A 26,190-nucleotide genomic window follows, 5' to 3' on the forward strand; every position below is an offset into this window, starting at 1 on the left:
AACTTCCTAAAGTTAGGCCTTCCGGATTTACATATAGTGCAAATTTTAGTATAAGGATACACTTTTTACTGTTTTGGCCTTGTACTAAAGCACATTGGGTTTGAAAATGGTGTTCACTCTAAACTTTATGTATTCACTGCCATCTTCTGGTCAGAAAGAAAATAACTATTCGTGGCTTTTTTTTCTTCTTTTTTTTTTAATATATATTTTGCCTGTGTTCAAGTGTCATATTGGCCTCCAGCTGTCCAGGGTTCACTTAATGTGTCAAACAAAATACCCCCTTCTTATCTTTTATATTTGTAAAACCAAAGAGGCATATGATCACATTATAAATAATGAAATATAGCTTGAACACGAAACTAGGGTGACCATCCGTCCCGCTTTGCGTTGTACCGCACAGCATTTCCCCCCCTTGTCCCGCACGTCGCATACTGAGATAAAGTCCCGCATTTTCATCAGTCTGTTAATTTGTAATTATCATTTTAAGAAAACGTGCATTTTGCCTTTTTAAGAAAGCATTTTATTTATTCTTTTTGCGGCATAGTTTTTCACCTAACGCTTCGTCAGAAGCAGAAATACAACAGCCGTTTTTTTTTAAATCCTATCCAATGGTTGAAAAGAAAGGAGTAAACACGGTCACTAGTAGGTTGTGACGGCTGTCAATCAAAATGTGGAACGGTTATTGTTCCCTGTCAGAAAACAAATGGATAATTCGGTCAATTAAAATTTTAATTTAACAGAATTTATCAACTTGTTGCCTGCTGTGGTGTTTTAATTCACATCCTTTCTAAATATGAAAGTTTTTGGTTTAATATATTTTTAATAAAAGGCCTATAAGACTGTCAATGAGCTAATTTCATGTTGTTTTATATTTTATCTGTTCATATTTATTTTGTTGGATTTTTGTTGGACTTGGTCAGAACTGTTTCAAAAATAGTTATCTGCATGATGCCTGCTGACTTTGGGGTCAGTGATGTTGAATTTAAATGACATAAAATAAAGACATGTTACATTGTGATGTAATGGTGTTTTCTGGAAGGGACTAAAGAACAAAGTAGCCTTTTTTTCAGCTGAAAGGCAGAATACAAATGTTTTTATTAAGTTAGTTATAACATATACATTATATAACAGTTTCAGGTTATGTTTTAGTGTTGGTAACATGTCCCACATTGTCCCACTCCCACACAAACTCGTCCCACATTTGATTTGCTTGATGGTCGTCCCTACACAAAAGAAAAGAGATTGCTTTTGGCTGCTTACCTAGGCTTAGTTAGACGAGTCATGACGGATCGGCAGATTAAACTGAGACTAGCCTAGATCCGGCGTTTTTCCCGGATCTCAAAAAATTGAATTTATTGATAATTATTATTATTTTTTAATAATTTAGTATTTATTAAAAAAATTGACCAGGTCTTTTAATCTATCCTTCGGAATCATGTATTAAAGACGATTAAAATGTGTTCAAGCAGATCAAAGTTACTATGGTTACTATGGTTATAGCATGCTTGCATTTAGATTGCATTTGGCTTGCACTCGCAAGGTCTCTCGCTCGCTTTCCCTCTCTGCCGTCCGCGCGCTACGTGGTTTGGAGCACAATCTCTGTCTCGCGTGCGCGCTCGCTCTAAATTACGGGAGATTTTAACTAATTTGCGGCATAACTAGTCCATCACGAGTGGCTCAACAGGTAGATATATAGATAAACTCATCTTCCAGGCATTTGACCGACCAGGAGTGTGTTTCCCGAAAGCATCGTTATCCAACTATGATCGCAATTTCCATTGAACTCCAGGGGTGCGTTTCCCAAAGCCAACTATGGTCGCAAGTTCCGTCGTTACCAATAGAGTTCAATGGAAATTGCGATCATAGTTGGATAACGATGCTTTCGGGAAACGCACCCCAGGTTGACACCTCAGCGTGAGAAATCGGGGTGTGGCTGTGGCGTGTGAGCGTGTGAAACCAATCAAATGCGTGTGTCTCACGGCCAATGCGTGAGAGTTGGCAGCTCTCTCAGTATAAATATATATTTATAAAATTTATAAGTATATAATATATTTGTATGGTCCTCGAATGTGTTCGAATATTTCACCAGTATCAGCCTTTTCACCGTTTGTATCACTCCGCTTGTCTGTGTTTGCCCAACTTGCATCATTGCATCATTGGCGACAAGTGACTGTTTTTATGAGTGAACAATTGAACTTTAATTGAACTGATTAGTGCCAAAAACATTGATTAACTTAAGAAAGAAACAAGTTGCTGAAACCAATCTTTAATGCTAATATATAAATTGCTCATTTGCCTCTGGACACAAAAAGATTGCACTGGTGTTTGATTGAAATGTAACATCTATGCAAAATAATCCTTGAAAGATTTCTCATTTAAGGCCATTCCTTTCTGCATTCCAAGTGTGGATCATTCATTTCAACATTTATCCTCATTCTCATATTTAAGAATCTGTTATGCTTGACAAATAATTTATGCTACTGCCCACTGACATGCTTTTAAAGCTATTGTTATCCAATTTTATGACCTTCAAACACCTTAAAATGCACACATGTAGGTCTGAGAAATCCAAATTTTCTAGGGGGAGTATGCACCCGAACCATACCTCACATTTCAATGTGCGTGACTGTGTGGTAATGTGGGCTGGTTTGGTTACAGTGCCAGGGATGTTTTTTTCTTAATCAGTCTGCCCCCTGCATAGGCCTGCAATATACATTGTTCTCTGATATCGAATCATGTTATCTTATTACCCACCCCAGCCCCTGATGTTTCGGGTTCAGCCCCTGATGTTTTTAAAACCTAGAAACGCCCCTGGGCCTAAGGAAAATTAAATGGCTGTAATTATGAAAGCTTATGCTTGTAATTTGAATTTATTTGTCATTTACATGCATTTAGGCTATAATAACATCAAACAGAGTTTATCAAACAATTTAAATAAATTACAATAAGATCAATTTTACAAATATTTCCTGGTCGCGCCCCCAGAGTTGCAACAATTGCTTTAAATCGGAAAAGTTTAAGAGAAAACAATCACAAAAAAATATTTTAATCGCAGGACATAGTGATTCAACTAGGAGCACTTTTGGCACTGTGAGCTTATGGAAAATTCACTCTCGTCTCTTAAAACACACTTAAAACAATCTTCCTAGCTTCATTAATTTGTCTTCTAACACAATATAACTGTGGGCAGTTTTAGAATTCCATGGAATATTATTATTTTTAACAGTTTTTCTGAAGAGTGCTTTCAAAGATGTCATTGCCACCACTTTTCCATTTGTGTATTTTATTACACTATAATATTGTAAAACTGATTATATAGGATTATGTATCAGTCAACAACATCAGTGGCTACCTAATCATGTAACAAAATAAATCTTAATACTTCATGAACTTAATACATTTTTATTTAAAGTTGCTAAATGCCACGAGTTGGGATTTTTGCCTACAGCATTTGTCATTTTTGCTCAGGTTTATGTTTCTTTTTTAAAGTCATTCACACATATATTGTAAGAAATGAACTATTAGTACTTGATTTAAAATACATTTAGATCCAATTTAGATAAACACATTTTTTATGTAGGCCTATGTTTTCATCTCTCTTTCCTTGCGATAATAGTTTGCATTTGTGTTTTACTTAACTGCTCTTGCTCATGGTTGTTCAGTTTTATTTGGAATTATATGAAAAATGCTATAGGCTAATCTTTTTTGTTTTTTCTGAAAATGCGAACTGAACTTATAAAATCCCAGATTTGAAGCAGAAAATGTCTCTCCAACTACTATTCCTGTATTTTTTCTATTCCCTGCGTATTTGTGCATGACACAAACTGACCCCAAAATAGAGGGGGTGGAGTCCTCAACATTTATCTCTCTTTGTCATGGTGCTCAGCTGTATTGAGAGAGGCTTCAAATGTTTTCTGGCCTGTAAAATGGACAGACACTAGAGGGCATTCAGTTCCCACGATATAGAAGCCTCCATAGTGCCAGTGTGCATGGAGCTGACACTGTTCTTATTTTAACTTTAGCCTCATGACCTCTCATTCTTGACCTGGCTGATTCCTGATCTATAATTAATTAATGTCCCAAATTATACTTAATATTCTTCTTTCTATTTTTCTTTGAGACACAGGAAGTTGGCAATCATACCAGTATATTTTCATTAGCTCCTTACTTTCTTGCTATTAATAAATATGAGGAGAGCCATAAGCTTACATTCACATTTTAAAAAAGAGCCATTATGTATGTAAACAAAAAGCTACTCTATCACTCAAAGAGAGACAAAGACATTTTTTTTTTTCAGACCTCATAGAGATGAGAATTCCCATAGACATCTGTAGACCAGTGTTTACTCATATGCTTTTTTTTAAGCTATAAACAAACGTCAGAGGAGCACCACAGCTTGAGATACAGAGCAGTATTAACGTGAGACCCTTGATTTACAGTCACTCTGGGGAGATCACTGTTGTGGATGGCTGGTTTCAGAGCTAAACCATATGGCCACTGGATATTTTCCCATCCTCGATACAGGTAGTTTCTGATGCAAGGTCCCTTTTTAAAAATTCGTTGGACTAATTTTGATCACCCTCTGTATTGAAGCTGGAATTATTCTTTTTGGCATGAGTGGTAAGTGCAGTCATTTCAGGTATTATTCATTTTAACAAGCTCATTTAGTGTTCGTAATCGTAGCACATTGGATTTTACCACTGACAATGCTAAAATGAGATAAGATGTTTTCAAATACTATACATAGTTTGCTTACATATGAAATATTTGTATGTACAAATATATCTCTGTGCGTACTGTCATCTAGAGTTAATGAAGCACTTGGAGAGAGTTCCTGGCTTACTGCTCTTTTTGATGGCTCTGGTTCCTCTCAGTCTGGGCGCCAGATTCACCTTGCTGATCTCCATGCCCAACACTTCCATTCCTTTCAGCGTTGGTCGGGTTGGGGCTGGAGCTCTTGTCGCTATCAGTTCTGTAAATAACAGTCCGGACCTACTGCAAGGTCAGTGAGCTATTTGTACCAAGTATAAAAAGGAAGATGAGCAATATGTATCTATCGTCTTTAATGTGATGTTGAATGATTTGTGTCAGGGCATTATCTGGATTACCATTATGTGGACGATGAATGCAATGATCTACGTGGCCCAGGGAAAATCGTGGCGCTTTACCATAGACACAAATACAGCGCTTTCATCGGACCGTCTTGCTCAAATGTACGTGGTTGCATTAGCATCATTTCCAGGACAGTTGAAGGTCAAAATTAATACAAAATTAAAATACAGCTAGTTCAAACAGAACATGTCAGAAATAACAATCACTCACTTATTATATCATTACTCAGACAATAGACTCTCAAATTAAGGTATTAAGGTCTTCTACAAGCACACAGTTCCAATTAAAGCTTAAAATGGACTTTTAATGCATGAAGGGCTATCAAAAAGTAATTACAAAACTCGTTATAATCTTATTTGTCACATTATATCATCATTAGAAGATAGGATTATCTATTGTTCGTTGTGCAGGAAATGGAGTATTATCATTTGGTGCTAATTTTTATTCAAGGTCTGTGCAGTGACTGCTAAACTAGCAGCTTATTGGAACATTGCTGTCATCAGTCCCGTATGTGCAGAGCAACAGTTTCTAGATAAGAAGGTCGGTTATGTTTCCATTAACATGCTTGTATCTGAAAATGCACTTTGCCTTTTGGTTTTTAATGTTGCTTTTGGTCCCTTTTGAATTCAGGCCTATCCGACTTTAACAAGAGTGTTTGGACCTTTCACTAAACTAGGGGCTTTCTTTGTGGGAATCTGTAAACATTTTGGCTGGCAGCGCATAGGCATCATCCATGACAGCAAACCTTCCTGGACTATTCCTGCTGAGGGGATCAAGTATGTAATATAGGCATAACACTCAGAGATGGAAAAATTGATGTAGATTTACATTTATTTTACACTGTATGTATATTTACATTTATTATACCCTGTATGTACAATGTAAAAAAAAGTATCATAATTTTAACTGTAAAAAATATGGTCAAATCCTGTTAATTGGTTGCCTTACTCTATACAGTGTAAATCTGTCAAGTAGTTTTAAAGTGAAATACTGAAAAAGAACATCATCTTACAATTTACAGTGAAAAATCATAAATTGACAGAATTTTCTGTGACAGCTAATATTTAATGATTTTTCATTGAAATAGTTTCTTCTAAGGCTTCTTATGTTGTTAAATGAATGTTTATTGCATTCTTTATGTGTGTTACCATTATGGTGTTTTGTATTAGTGTGTATGACACTGTGCACCTTCAACATATTAGAATTTACCTTAGCTTGTGAAAAAACTGCTTATGATGAATTTTGATTCATGACAAAAGCTTTCACTTTTCCACCTGTGTTTTTAAGGTGTCTGTCATAAAGGTTATGAACAGATTTTAGTTATTTGGTATATTAACATTATTTTAGTTTATGAAATATAGGCCTACATGTTTTTTTCCAGTGTGAATTTAATTTAAATCTGTAAAATTTCAAATGTTTCTTCCCATAGGCTACACACTCCAAGGCAAGAAAAAAAAAAAGAAAAGAAAAAAGGCCCCAAAATGGCTAAACACTGTGACTAAGCTTTTATTTGTCTTAACCACAAACTATTGGTCAGGAAATTAGCAAAATGTAAGCAAATGCACTACTTAAAGAGCCATTGCTGTCTCTTTGGCAGAATATGGGAAGTTGTGTGTGCAGCGATGAACAATAAAACACAATTTACATGATAATAAGTGCATCTCTACCACAATGAAACACAGAGGATGTGTCATTGTGTGTGAAACATTTTTAGCTGCTGGTATTTGTGAACTACTTGTGAAAAGTCATTTAATGCTTTGGAGTACAGCTTCCCACTAATGGAAAGTGATCTAAGGAATTATCAGATGTTACTTTTCAACAAAACAATGCTCCTGCCCAAATTCCAAAGACAACTAAGAAGTGGCTTGAGAACAAATCCACCAGCTTTGGCCAGAGTCCAGATTTAAACCCTTTAGTGAATATTTGGTCTCAAATTGAACTCAGACGCACTGGAAGACATTTTCAACTACGCATGAACTGTTTGAAGCCATTAACATTGAGTGGAACAACACTGACTCTTCTAAAAAGCTGTCTGCAAGTTGGGAAAGGCTATTCTGTGCTAAGTGACTATGTCTAGTACAGTATTTGTGCAATTCTTTCTAATTTCCTGACCAGTGATTTGCGATTAAAATGGTTAAGACCTTTAAACGTTTTGATACATATTTATATTGTGAGGTCAATTAGTTTGTTTAAGAAAAATGGTTACCACTTTAATTTTCAATTTCATTATTAAACCTAATTTCTTCAAAGGTATCAAGCAGAGCACAATAACATCACAGTGGCCAGGTATCAAGAGATCCATGGCTCTCTCTCCCAAGGGTCTTTATCCACCTGGTCCTGGATCTTAACTGAGATGGCTCAAGTCTCTCGCAGTAAGAACAATTCTGTTCTCACGAAAAGTTTGTTATCACAAGACCTGTGAGGAACTAAACAATGAAACCATTGTTTGTGTTTTCAGTTATTGTGATATCAGCACATGGCAAGGTTGTCCGCAGCTTGCTTATTGAAGCTCACAAGAAAGGCCTGACTGACGGAGATTTTATCTTCTTTTGTTTCGAGCCGTACAAGCAAAAGGTCTTGTTTGGCAGTTTTGACTGGAAACAAGGTGTGTTGTGTAACCACAAAAGCAATGACTTCTCTAACCTCACAAATTGAGGCATTACTGAATATGACGCCATTTTCTATTCATAGTGCATGGTTTTCTTCTTTCTCAGGTGATGAATATGACTCAGTGGCCAGGCAAGCTTATCAGGCTCTGTTTTTCCTGTCAGTGTATAAACCCAGTGATAAACGGTATCAGGCCTTCTCAGAGAATGTCACCAGAAGATCCAAAACAGACTTTGGCTATATATATGCTCCTACTGAAAAGGTTGGATTTTACATTATAGACATAAACAAAGGTAGAGTCTGATGTCAATGATGCTATCAGTGTTTTGATGCAGATGGGGAAGCCTAATTCAGTGGCTTATGTGAAACCAGATGTCCATCTTAGATGTGCATGTTTTTAAATATAAAACTTAAAGGTTATTTTATTATGAGTTTAATTGTTTTAATTTAACAGGTGTCAGTGCTAGCAGCCATAGCCCATGATACTGTCTGGCTGTATGCCCAGGCGTTAAACGAAACTTTGGCAGAAAATGGAAACCCATATGATGGCTTGGCCATCACTAGACAAATGTGGAACAGGACCATAACAGGTTTGTAGAACTTAAACTATATCTATTGATTCCCAATTGGGTATAGTGAACACTGCAAATTTGTAATAATGAAATCTTTCCCAAACCTTAAGCTTGCATGTGTGAGCAATGCTGAAAACAATATGAGTTATAAAGTACATAGCCTATTTCTAGTTTGGTTTTGTTGACAGGGTATTGAGCATTCTCTTTCCTACACCAACAATTCATGTCATTTCCTATTGTAAATAAAATTGTTTGCCACCAAGTTGACAGGATTTCATAAGGTACATGCTTTGTGACTTATTACACAGGCATCCAAGGCGATGTAACCATTGATGCAAATGGAGATCGTGAGTTAAACTACATGATGAAGCAAATTCAAGATAGTAGTAACCAGAGTCAGGTGAGATACTGCCATGCTCACTACTTATATCAACCGTAAGCGAAACCAATGGAAGCCATGCTCTGCTATTCTGAATTACATTTGTCAAATGAGTCATTGGGTTCTCCACACAGGTCATTGCAAACTATTTTGGGACATATAAGGCAGTAAAAGGGGTTCACATCAGCTGGCCTGGAGGACGGACAACTCCTCCCAAAGACTCTCCAGATTGTGGCTTTCAAGGGGAACTCTGCATCAATCTAGGTATTAAGAAACCCAGGCTCATTGCAAAAAAAAAAAAAAAAAAACGTGTCTGTGTGTCAGAATCATTATTGAGAGCCCTTACTACCACATATATCAAATCAAACCCTAAACCTTAACAATAGTGTTAAAGAAAGAAAACGTAACATAATGCATTTGCTGAAGCAACCATGCCATTTTAGCTTGCTTCTACAAGTCTTTGAGCTCTTTTATCGTGACCTGTGTTTCACAGGACGTCAAAATGTATTCGTCTACAAATCAAGCACTATGGTAAACGTGTTTTGAGGTCATAGTATCGTTCAAGGAACCACATGAAAATAAGTCTTTATTAATCAATGATCTGCTGGAAACAGCAGTTAATAGTATGTATAGCTAAGTTTTTTGGAGTTTTGTAAAAAGGTGGAGACACATTTTCCTAGGTTGGTTTTGGGACTTTCATAGCTTCAAGGTTGTTGAATGTATTTCACTATTGACCCTCTCTTGACTAATTTGTAAATTGTCTTGTGGTAATAACTCAAAGCAACATGATATGAAGCTTGGAAGCGTGATCATGCGGTTATTGCTTATCAACTTCTTCAAGGGGCCAGTCCGAGGCCATAGTATAGTAACTTTGTTTCCAGTAGGGGGCACCAAAAGCCCACCTTTGCTCCTCACATCAGTGGATTCACACCCCACCACCCAGCCGTTGTTTTCCCACCCCTTCATTTTCAGTTTCTGGCACTGCCCCATCCACTCTCTTTGATTAAAAAAGAAGGAACAAATCTTGAATAATGTACCATTGCCTGCAAGACCCAAATGTCCAACTGAATGGCAATATAGATTTCTCAGCTATTCACTGACTGAATCTCCCCCAAGCTAACAGGTCGAAGCAATAAAGCGAGGACAGTCTTATGCAACCAGATATAATCCTTTTATCAGAATTCTGAAAAGGTGACTGTTTCATATTGCATTCCTACAGAATTACCCTTGGCGGCTTCAAGTCTTGCTGTATCAGACTTCTATAAATGGACGTAGTTGGATGTTGACACCAAGTGCGCTTTAATCACACAGCAGACCTGCAGATTACAAATGTATGTGTTTTATTTTCAGAGAGAAAATTTTTGATTGCTTTGGGGATTATTGCTGGCTTGGTGGCTGCTGGAACGCTTGCAATCTGTGTTCAATACAGGTAATAGTCAAAGTGTATATTTTTCACTGCAGATTGCGCCTTCAGAACTGCTGAACTTTTAATAATCGAAATGAGATAATTTGAATAAATGAGATGTGTGTATACTTGATTTTCCGTTCCAAGTGATGCTTTTTTGCCAGTTACACCATTTTTATTTATTTTGGATGTAAGATTTGCATGTTATACAATTATGTTGAAACTTTCTGTGGATTTGAAAGTTCATGAATTCCAGACTAAATTCAGCTAAAACATTTTAACTGATGTCCAAAAATGCAGGCCTATATTTTTATTACCAGGAAGTACAAACTCCAGGAGGAAGCCTCCAAGATGTTGTGGAAAGTCAATGCTGATGATGTCATAATGATGAAGCATCACTCATCAACCGTGCCAGCAAAGGTTTTCAAATAATTGAATGCGTCATATGTGGATTAAGTATCTCTTCCGGCCCACAGTTTACTATATGTTCTCATACAAGTGTGTGAACTCATATATGAGTATACATACAGTACATGCTTGTTATAAGTACTAATAGTAATTGTAAGGCAGGAATAATGAATGAATGAATGAATGAATAAATCCATTACTTTAATAATAGGCTCTCCCCTTTTTTGGCTCAGTCCCACAGTTCCAAACCCATTCAGGCTTCTTTGGAATCTATCATAAGCAGCATGCAAGACAAGACATCCGCGCAAACCGCAGCCTACAAAGTAAAGTATTTGGGATCTCTTAGCGATTAAACATTTACGTCACTGTATTGTGACAAGTACAAGACAAATTATGCTACAAAACATTGGTTGTGATTTAGTTGCCCTATAAATCTATTCATAGTTAATTTAATTATTCTTTTTTTTTCTTTCTTCTTCAGGGAACAATTTGTTCTGTTTGCTTTCTGAATTTAAGAAGCACTCATCTGAACAGCGAGCTGTTGGCGGAGCTCAAACTGGTGAAATCTGTTTAAAGCATTGACAAATATTGATTCTTAGCCTGTCACAACAAAACAATGACACCTCTATGGGTGTATGTGTTTCAGTGCAGAGATCTGACCCACTATAACCTTTGTAAATTTATTGGAGCGTCCCTGGAAACCGATCAACCCTTCGTCCTTACGGAGTACTGCCCTAAAGGGAGTCTGCAGGTGCTATAAGATAATTGTTTCTTTTCTGTTTAGGTTGGGAAATGGCATTTTCAAACCATGCATTGACTCAGGATTTCCCTATGGGTTTTTAATAATGGCAGTTTTGGATTTATGAATAAAAGAAGTGTATCTAACAGGATAATGGTTGTAGTCCTACAACCTTGCAACATATATGGCAACTTCAAAATTAATGTCAGAATGCCAATGTGAGGATGGTTTCTAATTATTTTACGAATGGCCATTGCAACGAAAGTTTTTTGTCCACAAACTTTGCAGGACATTTTGAAGAATGAGTCGATCAAGCTGGACTGGACTTTTAAGTATTCCCTCATGCTGGACATTGTAAAGGTCACCGTGTCTTTGTCTTATAGTTTAAAATGATTTTGCTGACAGTAGAATATAAAACAGTGATGGATAAATTTGGACTCTCTTGTAGGGCATGGACTATTTGCACTGTAGTCCCCTGCACTGTCACGGTCACCTCTCATCATCGAGCTGTGTGGTGGACAGTCGCTTTGTCCTGAAGGTCACTGATTTTGGACTTAACGCTCTGAGGCGCTCAGACTCAGAGCAGAGCCCTGGATCTGACCCCTGGACCGGTAAGCTGGAATTCTGGAACTTCCGAAAAATGCATTTCCACCAAGTTTTTTTTTGGAGAAAGAGATCATGAAAAAGTAATAATTGGTTTAGAGTTCAATGCATTAAACACATAATTGTTTTGCACACATATATGCAAACAGAATTTTATAGTTTTAGGGCGGATTCCAAATGACATTTCGGGAAGGGGACGCCTATTGTAGGGGCGATCCAAGCGAAAGTGAACATCTGGATAGAGGGTATGGGGGTATCACCGTCAGCCGGTGGGACTGCGGTTACGCCCACTAAGTGGCAAAAAAGACTTTTGGAAGCAATTGTTTTCAGCGTGAATGCCGTGAAAAACACACAAAACATCTCAAACGGGAAAGAGCTATGCGATTCACTGTACAACTACATTTGACAAGAAATCAGAGGTATATTTGTACAGACTGCCGAAAGCTACAGAACAGAGAAGCAAATGGATAGTTGCAATTCATAGAAACAACTGGACTCCAGGCAGCGAAAGGTGGATTTGGAGTTATCATTTAGTGTCAATATGCTGAATTTAGGGGTAAAATCGTACCCTATATATTGTATTGTTATATATTGTATTGACAACTCATCATTTAAATATTTAACCATCGTATATTCATAATTGGACGTGTTTAAATAAACACTGACAAAAACTGTACAAGTTTTAAGGCTGGACGATATGATGATATAACATTAATATGAGCGATCACATGGTTTTAGACCTACCTATATTGTATTTATATAAAGCGTTCACAGGCAAATGTGCTGTATGTATTTCCCCGGCGTCGAAATCAGGCACATAAATGTCAGGAAACACAATTCCTGGCTGCATGTCAATTTCCATGGATCACTGGATCTTTGGTAAGTTGTAAGGAACACTATTTACTTCAATCTTTAGTTTAAAATGATAATCGTTTGTTTTACTTGCGTTTTCGCAGTTTCCCCTATTAAATCCAGTCAGGCTATTTTGCCACTCAGTCCGGCTGAGGGGGGCGTGTTCCGGCGGGAAAGTGACGTCAATACATTCCTTCTATCCCTTCACGAAGGGCCCTTCCACAAGTCCGTTAGCGAAGGTCATATTCGATGGTCACATTAAGGAAGTAATTTTATCGATCATGGTCATGTGACCTAGGGTGATGAATCCTCGCAACTCATTTTATAGCTGGATGGCGGGAGTGTCCGAGTTAACTCATAAACAGAATACTTCAAGTTGTTGAACAGATAATGATTACATGTTGTTCACTTCACCAAGTGTGTTCCAAACGGATACATTGTGACACAAGCAGGGGCTCCCTCCAAATTCCCCACTTCAAAGGTTCTGCCCTTCGGAGTGAGTCGGGCATAGGGAAGCTCACTTGTCATTGGAATTCACATTTAGTTACATTTAGTCAGTTCTGTAAATAAAATTGCGTTTGCATTTTAAGCTCTGCTATGGAGGGCACCAGAGCTGCTGAGGCAGTCCATGGCTGCTAATGGCACTCAAAAAGGGGATGTCTACAGTTTTGCCATTATCGCTCAAGAGGTGGTATATCGCAGAGGGCCTTTCTACATCCCCAACAGTCACTTCAGTGCTAAAGGTACGACAATACTCTCCACAGCCTCTCTCCAAAACCCCTTTTCTGTCATTAAAGCCACTCTTCGTAACACAAAGTAAACCACTGCAGATGGGCACCCGTGAAGGACTCTCTCCCTGTCTGTTTTCAGAGATTGTGGAAAGGGTCAGGACGGGGGGCTGTAGCCCACTGAGGCCGCATATAGAACAAGCGGAGTGTGTAGAGGAACTGGAGGGTCTCCTGGTCAGCTGCTGGAGAGAGAAACCTGCCGAGAGACCAGACTTCTCATTTCTCAGGACTGCCATCAAAAAAATGTGTCCTAATGGGTCAGTTATGAAGCAAGACATAGAGCAATAATGTGTTGTTCATCATCTCTTCTTTTCATTGTCTAGATTTCTTTTGTAGTCCGAAATAGTTAATTTACAGTCACACACAGTTTATTTGGTCACACTTTAGATTAGGGTCCAACTCTCACGATTAACTACTACTTTTGCCTCAATACACTCCTAATTACTGCTTATTAATAAGTTAGTTGTTAGGTATGGAGTAGGATTATGGTCATGCAGAAAAAGGCATTAATAAGTGCTTTTTAAGTACTAATAAACAGCCAATATCCTAATAATATGCATGCTAATAAGCAACTTTAATAGTGAGAATTGGACCACAACTAAACTAAAGGGTTAAGTTATTTTTTACATTCTTCTTGGTGTTGTTGTTAATATTATTATTATTAAAGAAATAAAAAATAAAGAAAATAAAGTGTGTAGTGATTAGTCATGAATGAGAAAACAATAACGTTTTTTTTTACAATTATTAAAAAAATAATATTCGTTTATTGAAATAAAGCTGAAATAAAATACATATACATATTAGATGAAAACTTAAGCTTAAAATACTTATTAGGAATGTCGCCATGGCAAGTAGCCTAACTGAAATCAAATGTTTAAGTTGAAGTACTAAAATTACTTTAAAAAAAAGAAAAGACAAAAGCACAAAACAAAATCGCTAAAAAATCGCTCATTTATTTATCAGCGAAAAAATAAGCTTTTTAAACTGCATTTTAATTTTAAGCCAAATACCGTACACTATGGCCTGGTTTCACAGACAGGGCTTAGATTAAGCCAGTATAGGCTTTAGTTAAGGACATTTAAGTAGCTTTTATAAACGTGCCTAAGAAAAAAGAAAAACATTACTGATGTGCATCTTGAGACAAAACAATGGCACTGACATATTTTAAGATATGACAGTGCAAGTTGCTTTCAGTTAAACATGCATTTTAGTCTGGGACTAGGCTAAAACAGTTTAATTGCCAATTTACAGTTAGTACTTGCATACCACAAACCAAAACAAAGAGAACCACCACAGACACTCTGACTTTTATATCTGACAGTTCCTCTGCGGACTGCACTTTCATTAGAGTTTCTGTTGAAACAATTTTCCCCACTTGCACTTCTAAGACTCTCAAGTGAAGTCAGTGTTAACATTGAGGTAAGTCTGATTAAAGGCACTTTAAACAAGCAGTGCTGAGACATCAGAAGTGTACAGCTATCTCTCCCTTCCAATACAATTATGTCTTGATCCTGTAACAGTTGCACATTCTTCCTCTCTGTGGTTGTTTCAGCTTTATAAATGAGGGTAGTTGTGACTAATGAGCACTTTTGAGGTAATAAAGAACAACAGGGCAGGGACACAGAGGATCATTAATTACATTTACAAATGACAGTGCTTAATCAGGTAGACAAACAAACAAGATATGAGCACTCTGGGGACCAGAGACACACAACCCAGCAAGCACAGCGTCTCGTGAGAACAACACTGTCAAAGCGTATCACTCTAAACATTTATACTGGCCTTAGAGGAGCAAGGGTGAGAGAAAGAGAGAGAGAAAGACAGATTAAAAGAGCAATTGTGTTACAGTATGTGTACTGTATGTTGATAATAATTATTTTGCAACAGCATGGCCCTTAAAGGCACAATAAAGAATTGCTACTGCTTAATGTGATAGTACTAAAGCTATAATATTAAATGCTAATCGTTTGTGTGTGTTCACAGGGGGTCTGAGAACATTCTGGATAACCTGCTGTCCCGTATGGAGCAGTATGCATGCAATCTTGAGGAGATAGTTAGTGAGCGTACCGCTGAACTTCAGGAAGAGAAGAAGCGGGCAGAGGGGCTACTCACACAGATGCTGCCACGGTAATGCTCCAGATTATAACCCAGAAAGATGGATATAAATCCTTTTCCTTTTTACACTTCCTTGATTTACAATCTCATGCTGTTGTTTGGTATGGAGGCATATAAATCATGGGGTTATCATTGCGCCAACTGATGTTTTACTTAATTCGTAAAAGAAAATATGCATGTAGGCCATGAAGCACTAAGCCGATGGTTGGCCATTGGCCAATGACAGGCTGTCGTTAAAGTCAACCAGTACACAAGATGAAAAATGGAAGTGAGAAGCATGCAAATGACAAAGTCAAGAGGGCATACACAGAATTCTTGTTTGCCTATTTAAAGGGGTCCTATTATGCCCTTTTAAGTCTTGATTTTGTTTTTGGGATGTATTAGAATATGGTTTCATGCTTGATTGTTCAAAAACCATATTTTTCACATATTTTACATTATTACAGCTCCTCTCTCCCCAGTCTGGTTGAACGTGTCATTTTTGATGAAGCCCCTCCTTCCGAAAGACAAAATGTGCTGTGATTGGTTAGCTGGCCCAGTGTGTTGTGATTGGCAGCGCTTAATGTGTGTTCAGGAAATGTCCCGCCCCTTCATAACCACGCTCTACTCAGATGAAAATATTAACGATGGCGTCAATTTCAAACCAATTCAGACCCTGACAATGTTAACGAACAACAGGATTGTGCTGAACAGATTTCAAGCATTGACTTTGCAAGCACATATTTCACAGGACTTTTCAGAGTGGTATGTTTTTTGTATTTTTCTTATAGATATGATGTAATCGATCACAAAATCATGGATCATTTTTCTAAGGGGCATTGAACAGTCTTACAAAAGCAAGAGCTTACAAAATCTAAAGTAAACACTACATCAATACTGTAATGTTAGTTAGCAGGCTAGTGGAGGCAAAGCTTTGCCCTTCCTTTATATCATAGCTAACTACATAAAACTTATAACTGGAACTGTAAATAGAAAACACAACTACAAAAAATAAGACATACTTGCTTACAAGTTGCGATCCATAACTTACAAGTTGTGAGCCATAAACAACAGATAGTCCCAACAAAATGGGAGCGGCTACGTCTTTCAGGAGAAGCATTTGAGCTTATAGCCTGCATTGTACTCTCTTCTGGAAGTAAAATGTGGAGTGCACAGACAAATGTTGAGGTTATATTGTTCAGGAAGAGTGATAAAAATGCATTTTAACCACTCTAAGTTCGTCAGCCTTAGGACAAACTTTTATTAGCCAGGCCTCTCCAACTTTTTTTGCCTACTCCGTGGGTGGGTATTATTTAAATGAGGAACATTATGACTTCATGAGATCCGGAAAAAGTGCGCTGTAGTCCAAACGAGCCGTTCGTTGAGGTTCTTGAAAAGTTGATTCTGTTAAATAAAATATCTCCCTTTGGAGTTATGCTCAAAAAGCAACGTTACACACTAACTAAAGTAGAAAAAGTGGAAAAGCATAATAGGACACCCTTTAAATAATGAATACAGACTACTGCCACCTGCTGGTATCAAGAGTTATTTCCTCCCATACAGGCACAGAAAGAATGCACTAGTTGGCAGTTGGCTTTAGTCTTTGCGGTGTGTTCAAGCGCAGATATTTTTCCCTGACAGGTAACAAGAGGCATCACCACAGTCGGCTTTCATTGCCGCTAGTTTTTTCCTGAAATTTTCCTTAAAGGAAAATTTTAATTGTGTCATCATTTACTCACCCTCAAGTTGTTCCAAACCTGTATGAATTTCTTTCTTCTGCTGAACACAAAAGAAGATATTTTGAAGAATATGGGTAATCAAACAGTTGGAAAAAAATACTATTGAAGTCAATGTGGTCCATCAACTATTTGGCAACCAACATTGTTCAAAAATAATTTGTGTGTGTGTTCAGCAGAAGAAAGTAAATTCATACAGGTTTGGAACAACTTGAGGGTGAGTAAATGATGACATAATTTTCATTTTTGGGTGAACTATCCCTTTAACACTGAATATTTTGAAAATATTTTGTACTGAATGCAATTTGCAATATATGTGCGAAACTGGATATGTGCTTGGGTTATAATGCACTTGTCTTTCATTTGATGAATTATTGCTGCAATTATCAATAAAAATGTACACAAATATATTGTTTTAATAAAATTATGTATACTACCTCATATTAAGGCAAAATCTTTATTAACTTCTCATTTACATACAGCGAAGTCATTTTCGCTCTGAGAAAAAAAGGACACAATTAATTAACTATGGTGCTGTGCTGTTTCAGTACATTTAAGGGGAGAGTTGAAAAAAAAAAATCTGTCAATTACTCACAAGACTTTTGTTCTTTTTCAAAACACAACTGAAATTATTTTTAATAAAATCTGAGAGATTTCGGTCTCTCCATTGACAGTCCATTCACCCAAACCGTATACAGTAAATGCAATCCATATGAAATATGGATTCATATAATCAATCCATCAAATAATTCATATTTAATCCAAGTCTTCTGAAGATACACAATCTCTTTTTTTTATATACAGATTTAATTTAGACTTTTATTCACATATCACTCTTGTCTTTAGCCTTTGAGATGTTGGGCTAGTATCTGTTTTTGTAAGTTGCATGTTGTTTTTATGTGTTGTTTGTTTTATGCTGCCGATTGTACAGCACTTTGGTCTGCAGGTACAGTTGTAAAGTGCTTTATAAATAAAACAACCCCCCACCCCAAAAAAAAAAAACCCAAACATATAAACATTGATCAACGCTCCTACATAGAGTACATCAGTTATAGTAAACGAAAGCTCAACCATACTTTCTTGATGCGTAAGATCCAGTAAGGTTTGAGATTGAGTTTCTGTTTACCATTTGGGTTTTGAAGATGAATGAAACATTTGGAATGATATGAGGGTGAGTTAATAATGACAAAAATGTCATTTTTGGGTTGAACACCTGGTTAAACTGGATGCTTAGTGAAAAAAGATGCATGCTTTTGTGTTGACATATCCCCAACACTTCAATAGTGTTACTAAAAACTTGCCTGCACCTGACCTAACGACAAGCCTATACGTGACCAGTGATCAACATCACCAAGGCCTCCACTTGAAACCTGCCTTTGAAAAGTGCCTGTCTTTTTTCCCTCATATTTTTAGATCTGTAGCTGCTCAGCTCTTAGCGGGAAAGACAGTGAGAGCAGAGACCTACGACTGCGTCACCATCTATTTCAGTGACATTGAAGGCTTCACAGCCATGTCAGCATCCCTCACGCCAATGCAGGTGATGAAAGACACCAAGACTCAAACAGCATCTCGGAGAGTTTCTGCCCAGTGCTTTCTGAGCAGGCTTGGCTGCATTTCGAAAACATTTCACAGAGGGTTTTTAAAAATGTAGATCCTATGTGGCGTCATTTGAACTAACTTCGATCCTATTTTGAAAAATACATATAACCAGAGCCATTTGGCCAGGCTTGATGAGGTGCTGATTTGAGTTGTCTAAGACTTTGAAATTGTTTAACAATGTGTGTGTGTGCATGTGTGTGTGTGTGTAGGCGTCTGTTGTAAGATCAAATACCCGCATAGTAAGCTCTGGAATGGGTCTCATGTGTCCTATGAGAGCTCCTGACATTACTAGATCACATGGCTCAAGTGCTGAAAACTCCACTCTGTCACGAATATCAGGCTTCTGTTAGCATAGCTGTTGGCTCGCTATCTCGGCTGAGTCTTAAAGTGGAAATAATACATTCACATGAGGCTATATGTGGACCATACTAAAGCCCACAGCTGAACCAAAGTGGAAAACTATGGTCACCTTACTGAAACTTTGATCTTTGTATCCATAAGCTGACTTTAAACCGGCCGCACTTGTTTCCTTTCCTGTAGGTCGTGAACGTGCTGAATGATCTGTACACATACTTCGACAATATCATTGACAACCACAATGTTTATAAGGTACGTAATATGAATGCCTCACCGTTTCATTGTAGGTTATTGGTTGCTTCATGTTTCCTTTGCTGTATCCAGGTGGAAACCATTGGCGATGCCTACATGGTAGTGTCGGGCCTGCCTATAAGAAATGGAGTCGAACATGCAAAAGAAATAGCCAGAATGTCGTTGGCTATAGTGCAGGGCATGAGGAGCTTCCAGAGTCCACACGTACCAGAGCAGCAGCTGAGGGTCCGCATTGGAGTCCATTCAGGTAATAACTGGATGGTGACAGCTCTTTGGCTGCATGGGCTATTCTTGTATGCACTCGCCTGCAATGACCCTGATCAATCAGGAAAAAGAAATTCACTCAGGATATGAGTGTACTTTGGTACTGGGTTGTAATTTATGTTACTGTATGTAACAAAAGAGTAAACCTTCATGAACACTTTTTTGTGCTATTCAACTAAAATATGAACAAGTATCAGTGGTGCTCAACCTTAGCAGTAGTTCAAGAGCTAGTTTGGAAAATTTCTTTTGTCTGCAAGAGCCACATTTTAAAAATTCCCTCATGCTCCACCACAGCTTGGTACATGAGAAAAAAAATAGCTACTCAAAAGTTGCCACTCAACTTCAAGTGTTCAGTAAGCCTCTCATATTTCCACCTGATTTTCTGCCCTAAAAATGTGTACTGTGATTCAAAAGTTTGGGGCTAGTAGGATTTTTTTTATGAAATAAATTAATTGTATTCAACTAAGAAGCATTAAACTGATCAAAAGTGGCAGTAAAGACTTTTACATTGTTACAATCAATCAATCAATCAATCAATCAATCAATCAATCAATCAATCAATCAATCAACCAGTCAATCAGTCAATCAATCATTCAGCCAATCAACCAATCAATCAATCAATCAATCAATCAGTCAATCAACCAATCAACCAATCAATCAGTAGATAAATGCAATTCTTTTGAACTTTCTATTAATTAAACTGTTAAATAATTTTTTAACTGTGATAATAATGAGAAATGCTTCATCAGCAGCAAATCATCATATTAAAATGATTTCCAAAGGATCATGCGACACTGAAGATTGGAGTAATGATTCAGCTTTTCCATTACAGGAATAAATTACAATCTAAAATATATCATAGAAAAAGTTACTTTAAATTGTAATATTTTACAATATTTCACAATCTCTGTATAGTATAGGAAACAAATGTTGTGCATTGTTTTCCACAGGTTTGAGAGACTACCTCTCATAGATATATTTGATTATGACTTGTTATTTATTCAAAAGGTTTATACAGTACATTTCATTTCTTCTCTCTCTTGCCTTTTTCAGATGTGTTTTCAATAGAAAACCAATGACACATTTGTATATTCATTCTGATTGGTCAATTTACGCATCAGAGGAGTGTTTACGCTGTCAGCCGCTCTGGCATTTATGCCGAGATTCCAACATGCCAACATGTTTTATGACACATATAAGAAAAATTCTAAATAAATGACATCATTGTACATTATATTACATAACACCATCATTAAAGAGGTGATTTAAGCACACAGACCGTACTACTGTGACAGAGAAATAGAAGAAACTTTATTTGAAATGTGTTTGTTAAAACTACTAGAGGTCGAGGAAAAATGCAGAATCATAAAAAAAATCATATTGCTTGTTACAGGGCCTTGTGTCGCAGGGGTTGTGGGTCTGAAAATGCCACGCTACTGTTTATTTGGAGACACTGTGAACACGGCCTCCAGGATGGAGACATATGGATTACGTAAGATCACTCATGAAGGATGTGCTGACAGTAGATTAGTAAAATGTCAGAGAAGAATTTCAAATGAAACCTGTATGTGATTGACGTTGCATTATCTTGCCACTGCCTGGACCTTAGCACAGTTTTAACACCCGCAATAGTGTAGACAGGTATCATAACGTTATACTTTTCCCTCAGCACTGAAGATCCATGTGAGCAGTTCCACCAAATCTCTCCTCGACACTTTCAGGACTTTCCGCTGTGATCTGCGAGGTGACATTCACATAAAGGTACTGCTGTCACTTTTGACATTCACCTCAGAAAACACCATCTCACTTTCATCTCGCCTGTCTTACCACGTCACAACAATCCTATTCGCTCAACTGGTTCTTTTCACCCGTATTTATTTTAGGATTGGTGCTTCAACATTGCTTGCGCTAACAGTGAAAAATCCATTGTTACAAAGCCATAATGTAATAAAATGACATCATAACTACAATCAAGGATGTAAACATTGATATCTGAAAAGTTATGTATACATAGCAATATAATTTCAGAAAGAGTGGAAATATTTCTTCGGTAACGAGCCACAGCTGGCAAGGACCTATAAATAGATCTCAATAGTTGATTCCTGACAATACGTTTTCAAAGCTTCGGAACTGCTTTCACCTCCCTGTTCTCTTCCATTTCAGGGAAAGGGCTGGGTGAGGACATTCTGGCTTTTGGGAGAGGACCACTAAAATAGACGTCCCACTTAATTTTTGTTTTTGTCTTTAAATGCTGAAAAAAAAGTCTGTTTATTTTTATTAGAGCATACTACACTATATCTCTAATGTTACTTTGTTTTGCATGTTTGCAGTGTTTTATGGCGCTTTTCCACTGCATAGGACGGTACGGTTCGGTTCGGTACGGCACGCTTTGGCGCTTTTCCACTGCATAGTACGGTACGGTTCGGTTCGGTACGGCTCACTTGTGGTGCTTTTCCACTGCATGGTCCGGTACGGTACGGCTCGCTTCGGCTCGCTTTAAATGGTACCTGGTCTGTTGAGGTTCCAAGCGTACCGTACCGGTACTAAAATGTGACGTAAAAACACTGCAGATCACTGATTGGTCAGACAGAATCGTCACTACCACCGTCATTGGACACTAAACCCGCTAGATTTAAATAACCAGTAGACAACAGCCAACGCGGTAGCATCTGTTTTTTAAACTTTAAAAAGAAATGGCTGAATCGTGGTCAGTGGACGAGGTGCAGACGTTCCTCTCGTTGGTTGCCGAGGAGCGGATCCAGCGAGAGCTGGATGGGGCAAAACGGAATGAAAAAGTGTTCCAAGAAGTAGCTCAGCTCTTAGCCGCACACGGCTATCACCGGACCTACAAACAGTGTAGGGACAAAATAACGATCAGTCCCACCCACTTTGAAGAGGTACTAACTGCGGTGGAAAAGCAACCGAGCTAAAGCGAACCGAGTCGAGTCGTACCACGCAGTGGAAAAGCGAAGCGAGCCGAACCGTTCCGCGCCGAGTCGAACCGTACCGAGCCGAACCGAGCCGTACCAGCAGTGGAAAAGCGCCATTAGTTCAATTAGCAAATTTCTAGGTACAGTTTGAGGCCGCACACATTGTTTAATGTTTTAAAAAATTATATATATATATATTATGCTTTTTTATTGCATTTAGGCTGGATTTATTTGATCAAAAATACAATAAAACAGTCATATTGTGAAATATTTGTGTGCCTTTTTTCTATTTTAATTCTATTTACTCCAGACTTTTCACAAAATTGAAAAGACTGTGTTGTGTTTTGTGGAAACAGTGATCCTTTTTTCCCCAGGATTCTTTAACCCTTAAACGCATACTACCTCAGGTCTTTAGTGACCCAGGACATCATTCATTTTTTAAAGTTAGACATTTTTTAACGACACTCGCGAGGAGTGAAACAGTGTAATTATATTTTTTCAGCACAACAATAATTGAATCTTTGATGACTGAATAAGTGCGATTCACATTTATTCTCACGAGACTTCCTATTTCCACCTTACCGGGACGTTAGTCCTGATGTTGCAAGGTTGGTTTTCCGCCTGGGAACGCTGGGGGGAGCGGGGAAAGTCACCATTCTCTCCAGAATAGGTTATTGAACCATTCAAATGATTTCTAAACGGTTTTATTAAGTTGAAATAGTTGCCAAGTTTCCCTTTAAGGGTTAATGAATAAAGTTCAAAATATTATTAATGTTTTTACTGTCACTTTTGATCAATTTAATGCATCCTTGCTGAATAAAATTATTAATAATAAAAAATAAAAAAGTATTAAAGAAAAAAATCTCTTACACTTTATTTTTGTTACAGTGTAACTATCTAATTACTGCGTAATATTAATTAACAACATGTTCTTTCGATATAATTAATAAATAATATAATAATTTGGGTTAGCTGCATGCAATTATGCATAATTTACTGTTTACTAATTACACAATTTACCAACTTACTGTTATTACTACAGTAAGTACATGTAACACATGTAACAAGGACACTGTAAAATAAAGTGTTACCAAAAAAATCTTACTGACCACAACATTTTGAATGGCAGTTTATATATATATATATATATATATATATATATATATATATATATATATATATATATATATATATATATATATTTATATATATATTTATATAGCAGTAATCTCTATGTTGCATTGCCACTGGAGCTTTCACTGAAAGCCTTTAACTGTCGTGCCATATTGACAGCAAACCTGTAAAAACTCTATAGATTCAATCTTAATGGTCTACACATTACCATTGTTGAAAAGGGACTGTCCACATCGGCATTACTCCTTTCTTGCTCTCTGGTAACATTTATCACACGGGTCACAGACAGTCTTGTTATGGGGGAAATAAAAAGGACTCTTTTAGAGTTAAAAGGAAACTTATCTGTCTTCGCCAGAATTTGTTTCTGCAGATTATCTTTGATTCCAACACAAACATCTCATGAGAAGAAGGCTTTAAATCTTTAAACTGCATTTAGAAATTTTGTTCAACGTTTTAAGATTTAAAGATATGTTATGTTGAAAAGATAAATTCGGGATTGAAACTGATTAAAGTAAAACAGGAACAAGGGTTTTTATGATATTTCAGGCTTTGACAAGATGTTGTAAATTTGCCAACTTATTTTCTCTAACACACTCGCATGGCAATTGGTTATACATTTTAGTGAATTGATGGCTAAATTGTATTAGTTCGTACAATCATTTGTACGTTTTCATTCAATCTTATGTCCAATTGACTGTTAGGTTTAGGGGTGGACTTTCATATTCGTAGAAGTTGTATACACTCTAGAAAAAAATCTGTAGAAATTACAGTATTACTGGCAGCTGCTTGCCAGTAACTTACTGTAGTTTTAAATTAATAAAAATAATAATAATAATTCATTACATTTATATAGCGCTTTTCTAGGCACTCAAAGCACTTCACATAGAAGGGGGGAATCTCCTCAACCACCACCAATGTGCAGCATCCACTTGGATGATGCGACGGCAGCCATATTGCGCCAGAACACCCACCACACACCACACACCAGCTTACTGGTGGAGAGGAGACAGTGATGAAGCCAATCAGTATATATGGGGATGATTAGGAGGCCATGATGGACAGGTGGCCACTGGGCAAATTTGGCCAGGATGCCGGGGTTACACCCCTACTCTTTCGAAAGACATCCTGGGATTTTTTGTGACCACAGAGAGTCAGGACCTCGGTTTAACGTCTCATCCGAAGGACGGTGCTCTTTTGACAGTATAGTGTCCCCGTCACTATACTAGGGCGTTAGGACCCACACAGACCACAGGGTGAGCACCCCCTGCTGGCCTCACTAACACCTCTTCCAGCAGCAACCTGGTTTTCTCAGAAGGTCTCCCATCCAGGTACTGACCAGGCTCAGCCCTGCTTAGCTTCAGTGGGCAACCAGTCTTGGGCTACAGGGTGATATGGCTGCTGGATAGAGAGAATAAATTGAGGTTATTTACTGGCAACAGTTTGTTCAAAGTTAAATGAACATTAAACATTAACAAGTCTTTATCTTTACAGAATAAAACTAAAATAACAGCCTCATGCAAAGCATTCTGGGAACCAAAATCTGAAGGAAAAAAAAACAGAAAAAGGTTGATAAAGATTAATGCTTTGCATTAGATTGTTATTTTAGTTTTATTCTGTAAAGATAAAGACTTGTTAATGTTTAATGTTCATTTAACTTTGAACAAACTGTTGCCAGTAAATATATACATCAATTTAAATCTACAGTAAGTTACTGGCAAACAGCTGCATAACTACAGCAATTTTTTTACAGTGTATGTTTCCATGCAAATAACTTTGTATGAATTAGCCTAATATGAAATGGTCACCTCCTAAAATAGTACACGAGATCGGGTTGATTTTCTGACAATACATTTTTGACGTTTTACTGATGCACAACTGACATGCCACTATTTGTGCAGTTTTTAGACATTGGAGTGATTTTTTTTACCCCCCAGAGATTTTAATATGAACAAAGTTCTGTCATCACAACTCTCAGAGTGATTGGCATGGTAATGGGTATGACAATGTTGTTTGGTCTTGGCAGAATAGATCTGCTATGCTGCTGCGGCAGAGCAAGTACGGGACTTGCTACTGCCAATACATACACGACACTCTGCTGTGAGCAAGACATGCTGCTGCTGTACAATATAGCGCACGTGAATTACCCGCTGTCATGGTGCAATAGATCACAGGAAGCAAATGCGAGTGAAAGATACTTTTAATAAACTCAGTCCAAGGCAGTAGCCAGAATACACGGTGACGCAGGGACTGGATGGTCAACCCGATGAGTGAAGACAAACGGTGCGAAGAATCCCAGGTGAACGAAGAACACACTCCAAGCACGATAAACACTCCACGGAACACGAGACGATCAGGAACA

At 37.5% G+C, this 26,190-nt stretch overlaps 1 protein-coding gene and 1 pseudogene across 1 annotated transcript; one reads left to right on the plus strand and one right to left on the minus strand.

The window, feature by feature from the left end:
• The first annotated feature begins 4,500 nt into the window (after positions 1 to 4,500).
• si:dkey-37g12.1 (atrial natriuretic peptide receptor 1) lies at positions 4,501 to 22,872 on the plus strand. The gene is made up of 28 exons (XM_056250510.1): positions 4,501 to 4,620; positions 4,808 to 5,002; positions 5,092 to 5,213; positions 5,563 to 5,652; positions 5,743 to 5,888; positions 7,363 to 7,484; positions 7,571 to 7,717; positions 7,827 to 7,981; positions 8,174 to 8,309; positions 8,600 to 8,691; positions 8,805 to 8,934; positions 10,021 to 10,099; positions 10,396 to 10,495; positions 10,717 to 10,806; positions 10,965 to 11,042; positions 11,130 to 11,234; positions 11,511 to 11,582; positions 11,671 to 11,833; positions 13,268 to 13,420; positions 13,548 to 13,722; positions 15,449 to 15,592; positions 18,709 to 18,832; positions 19,435 to 19,503; positions 19,576 to 19,750; positions 21,161 to 21,259; positions 21,437 to 21,528; positions 21,931 to 22,096; positions 22,809 to 22,872. The coding sequence occupies exons 1-27, from the start codon at positions 4,614 to 4,616 to the stop codon at positions 21,976 to 21,978; spliced, it is 3,108 nt and encodes a 1,035-aa protein (XP_056106485.1). The 5' UTR covers positions 4,501 to 4,613; the 3' UTR covers positions 21,979 to 22,096; positions 22,809 to 22,872.
• A 2,245-nt stretch (positions 22,873 to 25,117) lies between these two features.
• Positions 25,118 to 25,234, minus strand: LOC130084970 (5S ribosomal RNA; annotated as a pseudogene).
• Positions 25,235 to 26,190: the final 956 nt, after the last annotated feature.

This window comes from Rhinichthys klamathensis, unplaced genomic scaffold (assembly GCF_029890125.1).
Source record: "Rhinichthys klamathensis goyatoka isolate OS25496 unplaced genomic scaffold, OSU_Roscu_1.1 h1tg000069l_1, whole genome shotgun sequence".
In the NCBI taxonomy this organism is placed as follows: Eukaryota; Metazoa; Chordata; class Actinopteri; order Cypriniformes; family Leuciscidae; genus Rhinichthys; species Rhinichthys klamathensis.

What these genes read in the sequence shown, in the direction of transcription:
- si:dkey-37g12.1 (XM_056250510.1), top strand. An exon ending in CATCAACCGTGCCAGCAAAG is followed by an intron (nt 10,496 to 10,716) that starts GTTTTCAAATAA and finishes TTTTTGGCTCAG; the next exon opens with TCCCACAGTTCCAAACCCAT. An exon ending in GCCCTAAAGGGAGTCTGCAG is followed by an intron (nt 11,235 to 11,510) that starts GTGCTATAAGAT and finishes CAAACTTTGCAG; the next exon opens with GACATTTTGAAGAATGAGTC.